The sequence below is a fragment of the Lepidochelys kempii genome, chromosome 5 (assembly GCF_965140285.1).
Source record: "Lepidochelys kempii isolate rLepKem1 chromosome 5, rLepKem1.hap1, whole genome shotgun sequence".
NCBI lineage: Eukaryota > Metazoa > Chordata > Testudines > Cheloniidae > Lepidochelys > Lepidochelys kempii.
In genome coordinates, this window is record NC_136384.1 from 46,678,671 (window position 1) to 46,692,098 (window position 13,428).

The window sequence follows — 13,428 nt, forward strand, 5'->3', positions numbered from 1 at the left end:
ACATCTGAAGGAAGAATTTAACCCTGTGCATAATACGCTGCAATTATGAGTAAATGCAAGCATGTGCATGCATGATGAGCGGAATGGGAAGCCTTTACTCAGACTATTGATCCCCATGAATTGTTCACAGTCTGTTTGGATTTTTAAGAAGGTAATTTTATAAGTTGTTTTTATTCTTTTTATGTAGTGTTCACCTAAACATTGGATTTGCAGTTTTCTGTATTAGTGACATTGTTACACTTCATTATAATTGCTATTTCTCCTCTTCCCCCTCCCCCCAGTTTTACATGCAATTCTTTGAGCCACAATCTGCGCTGACGTACACAACGAGTAATTGCATTGACTTCAGTGGGGCTGCAATGGATGTACATCACAGAATTTCACCCCCGAGTGTTCAGCTTTGATAATTTGTTATTGATTCCCTAGGCAGAAAACAAAGAATAAGCAATAGCTTATTGTACATTTATCTATGTCACTCTATTAATGAGCACATTGGGGTTTCCATACCAAGGTCGCTGGGGACATAAAATAGTTTGGTTAACACACTACACAAAATAAAGTGTACCTTTTGGGTAACTTACCCTCCCTGACCAATCACCGGTATTATCCTCACATGTTGTTGGATACTGTCTCCTGATTTTCTTCTTGCATAGTAAACCCCTTGCCATTCCTAAATCAATGTAATGAAAACTGCTTTCAAGGATACTTTGGGTCACATTAAATTAAATAATATACTAGTGTTGTCGAATAATTGCAGTTAACTCACACGATTAACTCAAAAAAACTTAATCACAGTTTTAATCACACTGTTAAACAATAGACTATCAGTTGAAATATATTAAATATTTTGGATGTTTTTCTACATTTTCCATATATATTGTATTCTGTGTTGTAACTGAAATCAAAGTGTATATTATTTTTGATTGCAAATATTTGCACTGTAAAAATGATAAACAAAAGAAACAGTATTTTTCAATTCACCTCACACAAGTACTGTTGTGCAATCTCTGTCGTGAAAGTGCAACTTACAAATGTAGATTTTTTTTGTTAACTGCACTCAAAAACAAAACAACGTAAAACTTTAGTGTCTACAAATCCACTCAATCCTACTTCTTGTTCAGCCAATCGCTAAGACAAACAAGTTTGTTTACATTTACAGGAGATAATGCTGCCCTCTTCTTATTTACAATATCACCAGAAAGTGAGAACAGGCATTTGCATGGCATTTTTGTAGCCAAGGTATTTATGTGCCAGATATGCCCCATTCGTATGCCCCTTCATGCTTCAGCCACCATTCCAGAGGACATGCTTCCATGCTGATGACGCTCGTTAAAAAACTAATTTGTGACTGAACTTGTTGGGGGAGAATTGTATGTCCCCTGCTCTGTTTTCATCTGCATTCTGTCATATATTTCATGTTATAGCACTCTCGGATGATGACTCAAGATGTGTTCATTTTAAGAACACTTTCACTGCAGATTTGACAAAATGCAAAGAAGGTACCAATGTGAGATTTCTACAGATAGCTACAGTACTTGATCCAAGGTTTAAGAATCTGAAGTGCCTTCCAAAATCTGAGGGGGACGAGGGGTGGAGCATGCTTTCAGAAGTCTTAAAAGAGCAACACACTGACACGGAAACTACAGAACCCGAACCACTAAAGAAGAAAATCAACCTTCTGCTGGTGGCATCTGACTCAGATAATGAAAATGAACATGCGCCAGTCCGCACAGCTCTGCACTGTTATTGAGCAGAACCCACCATCAGCATGGATGCATGTCCTCTGGAATGGTCGTTGAAGCATGAAGGGACATATGAATCTTTAGCACATCTGGCATGTAAATATCTTGTGACACCGGCTATAATGGTGCCGTGCAAATGCCTGTTCTCGCTTTCAGGGGACATTTTAAATAAGGAGAAGGCAGCATTATCTCCTGTAAATGCAAACAAACTTGTTTGTCTGAGCGATTGGCTGAACAAATAGGAGGACTGAGTGAACTTGCAGGCTCTAACATTTTACATTGTTTTATTTTTGAATGCAGGGTTTTTTTGTACGTAATTCTACATTTGTAAGTTCAACTTTCATGATAAAGAGATTGCACTACAGTACTTGTATTAGGTGAATTGAAAAATACTATTTCTTTTGGTTTTTTACAGTGCAAATACTTGAAATCAAAAATAAAGTGAGCACTGTATGCTTTGTATTTTGTGTTGTAATTGAAATCATTATATTTGAAAATGTAAAAAACATCCAAAAATATTTAAATAAATTGTATTCTATTATTGTTTCACAGTGCTATTAATTTTTTTAATCGCTTGACAGCCCTATAATATACCCATGATTATTTTTTAAATCATAATCAGTGGAGAACCTTTCAGAGCACCATGTTTGACACATATTTTACAGAAATAATTGTGGTGTGAAAGTTAGCCATGCATTTCTTTTGAAAAGGAATTATATGAGATTTATATTTGATTCCTACCATTTCTCCTAGAGATACCTACTGTGTTTCCCTCTACTGACCTCCGGCAGGCAGCATCCTGCTCCACCTCTATCCTGTTTCCACTGTACCCAGGGCCCTTCAGACCAGCACAGGGAAGGTGCAGAATTTATTGGTGACATGCTTTACTGCACATTTTACAGACCGAATTACATTATGGATATGCCCTAACAGCTCCATACTTAAGGTCATAATAAGATAAAAATCACGCAAGACAAAAAAGCAAAAAAATGTGTAATGAAAAAAGGACTCCAACTCCCCCGCCCAACAAACAAAAAACTAAACACCTTTCAAAACTGGAAGGTTTTTCAGCCAGCTCTATACTGGGTAAACAAACAAAAACAAAACCAGAATGAAATTTTTAGGACACTTACGGAAAAAAATAGTCCCTTTTCCTGTTGAAAAAAGTTCAATTTTTTCAATTAGCTCTAGATTAGAATTTTAAGCAGGATGAAAATCCCTCTATTTCATACTAATGATTGAATTATGCTCTTAAATTTAACACAGTATTTTTTAAATAACTAACATCAGTAGGAACATTTTAAAAAGTGATTTCATTTTGAAATTCCCTTCACTTTCCACCCTCAGGAGCCTCATTATTTTTAAGATTCCTCCACCTAAAAAAAGTGACCACAGATTCCAGATTTCACACAAACACAGACAGTAACACTATCTCAGGGATAAGGCCGATTTAAACTTTTAAACAAAGACTTACTCTCCTTATTCATCAGAACCCACTTTAGCCCAACAAAGAAAAGTCAACAGGCCAGCAGTGCTGCTAACTCTCATGATTTATCATAAGTCTTGTGATGTCTTCTGTTTTTCTTAAAGATAGAGTCATGTGATTACATGAGAATCTCAGCTTTAATTTAAAAGGTTCTATCCTTCATGATTGTAGAGACGGTCTGGAAAATGTGACCAAAAAGGCTCAAAAACGGAAGGAAAATTCCACCCCCTCCCCTAAAAAATTACTATTTTAAAAATCTCATGGTTTTTTTTAAGCCAGTCTCGTGGTTTTTGACTATCTGAGGTTGGCAGTATTGGAAGCAGTCAGATTTGCCTGCTACTTCTGTTCTCAGAAGCTGTCTGGTCTGCCTCCCTAAGACCCTGCTGTGCTGATCCCATACTAGTCTCTTCACCAGTCCTGAACGGTGAGACAGGCTCAGTCATTAGGAAATCCTGACCTTTCACAATCCTGCTTTTTATCCTCATCCTCCCTGCAGATCATTGGCAGTTAAGGGCCCCACCAAGCACTGCTCTCTGGTATCCCTAGGAGCAGACTCTGGAAGTCACAGGCTAGTGATTGGGAGTGGGTCTGCGCATGGAGGGAATCATGGGGTTAGGGCTATGGGTGGATCGGAATCTCTCCCATTTAAGTGAAGAACACAACACCTATTGACTTCAATGTGTGCAGGTTGGATCAAAAGTGACGTCTCCACAATAAGAAATCCACAAGGTCTGTCAGCTTTGCTGGTTGCCTCTGAGTAGCCCAAAACTGAACAAGAGAAGTCACTTTTGGCATCTGTAGATGAGCTCTCTTTTGGAATATGGCACACCTGGAACAGTGTAGTAGGAAATGCCATTTTCATGGCCAGACAGACAGACAAGAACTTTAAATGGTACACTAAAGATTAATCCCAGATCCTGGGTTGTCCCTGCACTGTGTTTGGTGCAGCTTGGAGCAGGGAGACGAGAGGGACAAAAGGCATCATTAAGCCACATTTATCATCCCCTTGCCTCCCAATCCTGGGGCAGCTGACTAGCAGTCCAGCCCCTAGCATAAAGTAGGCTGCTCCACTTTGTGCCAGCTGCCCACAGGGCAATTAGGGTAGCTGGACATCACCAGAGCACAGGAATTCCCTTTATAAAGGGGACTGGGAGATGGGTATCATTGAAGCAGTGGCCCTGTGCCACCAGAGGATTCCCCAGAGGTTTCTCCCAGATTCTCAGGTTTGCCAGCTCCTTTGTGTGGAGCAGGGACCAAGGTCTGGCCCCACATACGTAATTTATCAGAAGAACTGGGACATGTCACATTTTCAGTCCAGAAGAACATAACATGGCAGTATAGAAATAGAATATTTTGTGTAATTTTATTATTTACCTACCTTTCCTTTTTTGATACGCATATTGATAGTGTCTAAAAGGTCTGCACGGTTTTTATCACTTTTTGGTAGCTCAGTAAGCTCCTTTCCCATAAGCTCTCCTTTGTGATAGCCCATCATCCGTTCAAAGGCTGGATTAACATACTGTCAAAATAGAGGTCCTTAAATTTTAGTCCAGCATGCGAAAAAGGAAAGTACTGAGAGAAAAGATCTACTCAAACCTAAATATAAAAATGTTTTGTGATACCGAGTGAAATGCCCTACTGTACATTATACTAATAAATTTTTGCTGTAAGAATGCACATTGTATAGCCCAGACTATTCCTCTTACCAAACCAAGGAACTTGCTGATGGGCCTGACCTTGCTCCTGCTGAAGTCAATAAGGTTTTGAATGGACCCTAATTCACGTGTAACATGTGAAGAAGCAGAAATAAGACAAGGGACTGCAAATTAATGCAGAATTTGTCCAAAGTACTTTAATTAAAAAACAAAAACAAACCAACATATATTATTCAATATGCCAGAATTAGAGCTTGATGAGTTATTCATAGCAAATAATTTAATTTAGCCATTTCTTTGCCAATTATCCATTAACAATTTAAAAAAAACCCAAAACCCTATAAATAAGCGCCTATGGGTATTAAAGACAAAAGATTCTTAAACAATCAAACTTACTCACAAAAGTTTGCACCAAACAAGTAAAAAGGCTTGCAAGTACTGTACTGCTAAAGCAAAGACATGATTTTCATTCCAAAGAATATTCTCAAATATTGCCATATTTGCTCAGCATTAATGGATCTGTAGCTGAAGACCTACAGTATGTCCTGTGAAAACAACAATTTGAGTTCTGATGCTATGGTCAAATTATGTATTGCACAACTGCTGTAAATTTTGTCCATTTTCTGGAACTCTACATCACATTACAAAGTGTCCCATTTTGATTTGCACTGTTAACCATGATAACAGAAACAACAAGCATCAAGGAATCATGAGGAAAGAGTGAAAGAGAAAAATAGTGGGGGAAAAGGGCCTTGCTATTCATCCTGCATATCAGTGTATAGTCTGTATGAAGCCATAACTGCACTCTCATGTAGTGGGGGTGTCCATCCTCATGCTTTTGATGCCACGTATCATGGAAGTGGCAAAAATTACAAAAAAGATCTCAAATTAGGGAGAGGAGAGGGGCAAAAGAAAAATGAAGTAAAAATTATATAAATACTTGACTGTCAAGGCCATCTTACTCTGTTATGTACTATACACTGTAAATGTATTACTTTATTAGGATTTTTCACAATCAATCTTTCTGGCTTTGTATTAAGAAGACATAATGCATAATATTGGGGACAGCTTTTAAATCATATTTCTGATAGCTCAATGAAGAAAGACCTTACAAATACAGCAAATAGTAATATGCAAAGAAACAAATAGATCATCATATTTGCTTTCATTTATTAAAGCTTTCCAACAGGCAATGAAATCAAAACATGAAAATACAGCAAAGCATAAGGAATAAAAGGAGACAGTTTTTCCTCCTTACCAACCATATATTCTAATAAATGATATATTTTCCATACCTGAATAACATGTTCTTCACTAGTTATCTCTATAGCTTCATGACAATGGTCTAGAGCTGTAAACACTGAATTACAAGCCCTGCAATTAGCAAATGAATCACATTAGTTTTACCGATATTACAATTGTCACTGGTAACTCTAGTATGCAGTTACACTGTATGAATAAGTGGGTGATTCATGTACAAAATCTGTTTTGACAAAACTATGTAATCATCTCTATTATAATAATTGAAAATTCAGTTTTCATACATTTCTGACATTCAAGTGTTTTTATTGTTATTCACAATATAAAAGTTACCATCCTCTTAATAGCAAGTTCTCTTTTCTGAACACGCTTTAAACTGAACAACCAGAGTGTCTATGGAGGGGTGTGTATTATTGGGGAAACAGTGGACATGAAATTTTATAATGAAGTCTGCCTTCCAGTTTGGGTCTCTACAGAAGGCCTGTGGCACTGCTAATAAAAGACTGGACAAACTTCTGTTCAGTGTTTCAGAACAAGTTGAGAGCATAAAGCCATTTCAGTGGCCTAACACATGCAGAAGATACTCAGCATTTCTGTTGAACTGAATCTTTTATATGGCAGATATTAGTTACATTCATTACAACATGAAGTATGCAAAAACCAAAACCGTAGGCCTTTGGATAATAGTTTAGTCAGGGCCAAGGTTAAGAAAGCAACATTTCAGTCTTCAGGCATGTGTATCTTGCGAACAATACACAAATTACCAAGGAAACCCAACAAAAGTCTCTCCTGAGTTGATCACCACTTTATAAAGGATGTCCTGGCAACCAAAACAGCTTCATTATGTATGGGGTTTTTTTAAAAATCATATAGTACAACTAATTTAGTTTGAAGTGTTGGGAGCCCCCTTGCTGATCTACTAGTAGCTAAAAGAAATATGAAGTCAGTCTCCCTGCAAGAAAACAAATTGGAATGTTTTAATTGCTCCCATGTTATTATTAAAACCAAAATATTTGGTTTCAATAACTTTAATAGGGACTCAAACAAGAAATTCAGAATTTTTCTTTGATTTTTTATGTACCACCTGCTGAAGTCATTGGGCCAAATCCTGGGTCCTTTGGAAAGATTCAATGGCAGCAGAACCTGTAAAGTTCTTTTGTGTGGAGAGGTTCCTAGCTAGGAAGACAATGCTCTCCCTCCCTTACAGTGATCATATGTCCAGTCTTAGTCTTTCATATGGCTTCCTCTGGGTCCCAGGACACCTGAAATGTCTCAGTTTTCATTTCAGCAGTCAATGTTCCAAAAAACCCCAATAAGCCTACAAATGTCTGTTCAAGACATATTGTTATACCAAGCAAAATTTTCTCTTTGTTTACCAGAAACAAACAGTCCCATGAAATGTGTGATGAAATGCATTTGGAGTGAAGAGAAAAGTCAAGTGAACATAAACACCATTAAACTGTTTGTGATGATGGCAGACCAGGTGCCAGCTCATGCCAAGGCCCCTAGGCCTCACTGAAAACTGACAAATGATTAACTGGAAACCAGTCTGGCTCACCTGTGTGTTAGCATGGTTAAAACAGATGTGTTATATTTATAAGAATGGGTTTAGTATTTGGACTTTATGAAATGTGTGTGAGTTGCTGCATTAATTAATCTCACTTATATCATCTCTATCCCATGTTATAAAGATAATATTTAAATGTTTTCTCTGTAACTACAAAGGTATTAGCTATGAAGCTGGACACCCCCTACAGTCAGGAGAGAAGCATTACCTAGTATGAATTACTAGTTTACCATAAAAGGTGTCATTTCCTGCCCAACAAGAGAAGGCCTATTGATAACAGACGAACCATTGTAGAACATCAATGGACAAAAGACTTTGCCGATTGCTTCCCTCCCACCCCCATGAAGAGGGGATGTTCACAAACCCACATCCCACCACAGTTTGAACTCTGGGGGAAGGGAATAAAAATCCCTGATATGTATCACTATGCTGCTTGGAATTTGGAGAAGGCAACATTTCTAAGCTTAAACAAGGGATCCCCAAGCAGGTTAGCTTGGGTTGGATCTAAAGGACACACAGTTTGAACATTACAACAGCTTCTATTACCTTTTGAAGCCTATAACTGTAACTCATGTGTGTGTATGTTCACCTGCTTTAAACTTGCAAATAACTCATTTCTTTTTCCTAGTTAATAAATCTTTAGTTTATTATAGGATTGTCTACAAGTGGTGTCTTTGGTGAGAGATCTAAGGTACAACTGACCTGGGGTAAGTGACTGGTCCTTTGGGACTGGGAGCAATGTGAATATTGTTGTAATTTTTGGTATAAGGGAACATCCATAACAAAGGCAGGCTTGTCTGGGTGGCATGACAGATTGGAATGCCCAAGAGGGCTGTCTGTGACTCCATGTTAAGGCATTTCTAGTGCTTGAGGAATTCACACTTGATACTTGGCTGATGGAATCTACTTATAGAACACACAACCAGGTTGGGGTTTGTACCCTAGTTTGTAACAGTCTGCCCTGCGGTTGGCATCCATTTTCATGAGCCACTCTAGACAGCCTGACCCTGTTCTTTTACCCAAAGTGAGTTTAATGACAGTTATTCAGTGTTTTATGATGCATTCCTTCAGAAACACTAAGTTACTGGAAAAAAATCCTCCACTCTGAGAAATATGCACATCTCTGAGTCAGAAGCTGGCAGTAATGACGCCAGCACACAGAAATAGTTTACTTTTGTGTGACTATTTCATAACTATATAAATGTTGCCACAAAAGGATCTTGGTTTATGAGACTCAGGAATCTCTTGGCGTCAACTGGCAGCAGGCACTGCTGGGGGGGGGGGGGGGGGCAGAGAGTTTTACAGGGATCCCTAGGGTCAGATACATGCATAGTAATTCACTGAAGGGTAATATGTGAGGTCTCTACCAAGAGCCAGTGGCCTACTGATCATAATAAATCACTGTGAAATGTATGTACAGACAATATTAAAGGAGTTACGTGTCTGTACAGAAAATTATTTTCTTGAGGCAGGTAACCAGAAGATGGTGTGGGAGGGATAGCTCAGTAGTTTGAGCATTGGCCTGCTAAACCCAGGGTTTTGAGTTCAGTCCTTGAGGGGGCCATTTTAGGGATCTGGGGCAAAAATTGGGGATTGGTCCTGCTTTGAGCAGGGGGTTGGACTAGATGACCTCCTGAGGTCCCTTCCAACCCTGAAATTCTATGATTCTATGAGTCTATGACATGTCTCAGACAGGTTACTTTCAAGCAGGATGTAACAGATGCTTCTCTCTCTGTCTGGTCATGTATGTATTGGGCATTGCATATCTCACAATGGATGCTTGTTTGCATACTGAGTCAAATGCTAATCAAAAAATTGCAAAATCTTTGAGAGGAAATTTTACATCCTGAATCTTTCACTGAGGAGGCAAGCTGACAGCGTGACTTGTCTCATGAATGGAAGTTCACAGCCAAGCCTGGCTGTAAAACACTTCAAGGGCTTTGGGTGAGCATTGCTCTGTAAGACATGAAAGTATCTAGTTAATCAAGTCTAGGTTCTAGAATGTGTTTTATGATTTTGATATGTAATCAACTGTTTCCAATATCTTTACTTGCAATCACTTGAATCTCTCTACCTTGTTAAATAAATTTACTTGTTTTCACTATAAACATATCTACGTGTTTAGCAGAGCAGTGATCTGAGGTGAAACACGTACTCAGTGCTGTATAGCTTCTTTGGAAGCAGCGATTCTGTGCATACTCCAAGTGTCCAGTGGAACAGGGTCTGGACACTTCAGGGAGATGCTTTGGCAGTTTGGGGTGCTCCTTTCATTAGCCTGTAAAGAGAGCACATGGCCTGCGTAGGCCTAGAGGTCAGGGCTTGTGTTGCCTGTGACTGATGGAGGCAGGGAGCTGACCCTCATCAGGCACAGACAAAAATTCCTCATGCTAAGGGTAGGTGGTAGTGAGGTGCCCACAACCCTGGTATATATACACATAATCTCACAACAAATTCCCCAAGGGTACCCAGGGTTGTGGGCACCTCACTACCACCTACCTATAGATTATGATAATCTATATATTATACACATAATATATATATATACACACATAATCTATATATTAATACATAATCTATATATTATACACACACACACACACTCTATATTACTATAGTACATGAAACAATGAATTCACACTTGGATAATGTTAATCAATAATTTGGCTCCTGAACCACTGAGATCTGAGTATCACTGAGTTAAATGAAGCGGTCTCTGGGGGCTGATGTCTGCATTGGCCGTAGCAAACCAAAAAATGTTGCATCCAGGCATTAAGTGGCTTTTTGAGATCATTCTCAGTTAAAGTCATGGATTTAAAACCAGGTAGAGTCAAACTGAGAGGTGTGGGAAAGGTGTAAGATACACATCAGTAATATTCAAGTGGGTGGAAACAGGTTTAAGGGGGACTAAATTTACGTAACTTATGCCTTACAAAGCAAGAAAATAGTGTAAATTCAAGTCCAGGGTCAGTCTGCTTTACCTTGCATCTTCTTACACCCTCATGTTAGGTGCTTGCCTACTACACACACGTCTTCTGGTTCCTCAGTGTTAGTTACAGCAACTTAGATCCACTTAGAGCTTGTCTACATGATGCAGCAGAGTGTGACAGGAGGGTGCAATTTGTAAAGCTTACTAAATTGCTGAGCTCTAACTGTCCCATGTAGACCCTGCTGATGAATGTAAAAAGGTACCAGTTTGTTTGAAACAGAGCTACATTAATGCAGTCTCTGTGGTCCAAATTCAGAGGGGACATTGAGGTGCAACTCACATTAAGTGGATGAAAATATCAACACAGTTTCTATTTGATTAAAGACTAATTGCTTTCCAAATTATTTCTTTTTAAGTTGAAGACATTTTTTAGAGTTATGCAGATGCAAAAAAGCAGTGCTTTAGTATTCATTTTGTTGTTATGGCTTGTAAAACTACGGAAAACTGAATGAGAAAGGGGAGAGCACAGCTCAGTTCCTTTAAATAATCTAGGTGAAAGAATATCAATAGATTTGGTAGATTAATTACCTCCAGAGACTAACACACTGGCTTCAAAGTGTAATGAGGACTTTAAGCTTTCTTTGGCTGATGGCTTTATTTTCAATAAAGCTGTAGAAAAATTTGATAATCAATATGAGTCATGTTCCCTGGATTTGGGAATTCAATTACTTATATTAATTATTAATACTGTTCATGCAGAGGTGTTCAGGCTGTATTAGTGTTCTGTCCTTGGGAGCTAAAACATATTAAAACATCCTGTTTTTGTACTCTTTAAACAAGCAGGATGTAATGATTATTGGAAAAGGAAACAAATGAAAACAGAACAGGAAGTATGAGGGCATGTTCAATGTGCTGACATGAAACTAATGCCTATTGACCTTTTCAATAATTCTTTGTTTCTTTATTCCTGTACATTCCAGACAAGTGCTAGAAGACAGATGCAAGTGCCTAGGAAGTTTTAAGCCTAAAGGGTGCAAAAAGACTAATTAGGTTGATTAATTAACTATCTGAGAATAGTTAAGTGGGGTATTTTCATGTATTTAGAGTTTCTGGCAGGATTCTGACTTTGCACATTGCTGGGCAATAGGTTTCTATTATCATAGTACATACGGAGTTTGGAGGTGGTAGTCTGAAAATTACACCAAATTATCTGGAAAGGTTTCCTTTTATACTGTCATTACAGATTATATTCCATTAGCCTTATTGCAGACTACAGATACTGTATATAGGCTATATTAAGCTTTTGGTAAAAGCTAAGTTTTCTATTACACTTATTTTGAATTCTGCATTCCTTTGCTTTCACACTGTAGCAACTGGTGTGCCCTTCCAAGCACCATCCAATAGCATGCATGTCTGTGCAAATTTCAACGCCACCTCAAGATCCATTTGAAATCAAGGCCCTATAAGATCTCCATCTCAACAGCAAAAGTAGATTCTGCAAAGAGGGTCTGCTCCTGCTTCCCTTGACTTAGATCAGGGTTCTCAAACTCAAATGACCACGGGGGCCACATGAGGACTAGTACACTAGCCCAAAGGCCACACCACTGACCCCCCAACCTGCTGCCCTGGCCCCACCCCCACTCCACCCCTTCCGTGAGGCCCTGCGTCTGCCCCGCCTCTTCCCACCCCTTCCCTGCCACCATTCCAACCCCTTCCCTGAAATCCCTCCTGCCCCCAGTGCATGCCGGGCCAAAGCCACTCTAGGTAAATACTGAGGGGGCGTGGGTGCCACGGGGAGCCTGCGGGCCACAGGAAATAACCCTGGGGGCTGCATGCGGCCCGCATGTTTGAGACCCCTGACTTAAATGGTGACGGATCAGGCCAATTAATGAAAGATGTTTATAGCATTCCCGTAGCGTGAACTCAAATTCACAGAAAAGATGTTCTTTTCCAGAGGTCACCACTGTAGATTACTCCTCTTCAATATTTTTGGAAAGATTAAATATTGTTTCTTTTCTGCTACAGTTTATTTATGAATTTCAACAAGTTTTTTATATACATAGATGATTGAGTATATATTTTGCACCCCCCTCCTCTCTGTTAAACTAGTTATAGTAAACAAAGCCTATAATGGAATACCATCACTGTGGGACAATTCCTTACAGAGGCCAAACTCTCACTGAGATCAATACAGGTTTGCCCAAATGAAGAATGAGTAAAAACGGAGTAAAAAGGCATCAGGATCTGGCTCTAGATTGAATTATAGTGTATGCACCATGTATACAAGACCAGACAAATTTCATATCAAACCCCATCCCACCAGCTGAATTGTACATTGCTCTTTCACACTATTTCTACTAGAATGATAAATATACAAACTGGCCTCACTCTGATCTATAGGGGGGACTTTAGCAAGGGGAGCTGCTCTGTGGCCTAAATTCACTATAAGCCATATCAAGGCAAGTGGGGCACAAAAACCCATCAGAACTGATGATGACAGATAATCACCTCTGACAGGTTTTCTTAATACAGAATGCACTATATGGAACCCACAAGGAGGCAGATGCACAAACAAGTAATTGGACAATAAAAGTTTATGTTCCTTTTTTTATGCTTCTACCTACCGTAGTTTGAACTGTGACCGCACCTCCCCATGTTCTATTTGGATCAATTCATTGTAACAGGCAATTACGTTGCTATTCTCCATAAATCTCTGGAAAAGAATCAGAGACAGTACATGAAAAGTCTGATTACTTTAAAACCTTTATTTATACTTCTGTGCCTAGAAGCAC

The 13,428-nt window shown here is 38.9% G+C and overlaps 1 protein-coding gene across 9 annotated transcripts in view; it reads right to left on the bottom strand.

The window, feature by feature from the left end:
• The window catches only part of PDE8B (phosphodiesterase 8B), a 164,782-nt gene that overhangs the window by 43,718 nt on the left and 107,636 nt on the right, over positions 1-13,428 (bottom strand). For all 9 annotated transcript variants that reach the window (XM_073344170.2, XM_073344169.2, XM_073344174.2 and 6 more), the window contains 4 exons: positions 13,261-13,349; positions 6,179-6,257; positions 4,607-4,747; positions 582-670 (listed from right to left, as the gene is read on the bottom strand). In XM_073344170.2, the coding sequence (XP_073200271.1) occupies positions 582-670; positions 4,607-4,747; positions 6,179-6,257; positions 13,261-13,349 (398 nt within the window). The remainder of the gene's footprint in view (positions 1-581; positions 671-4,606; positions 4,748-6,178; positions 6,258-13,260; positions 13,350-13,428) is intronic.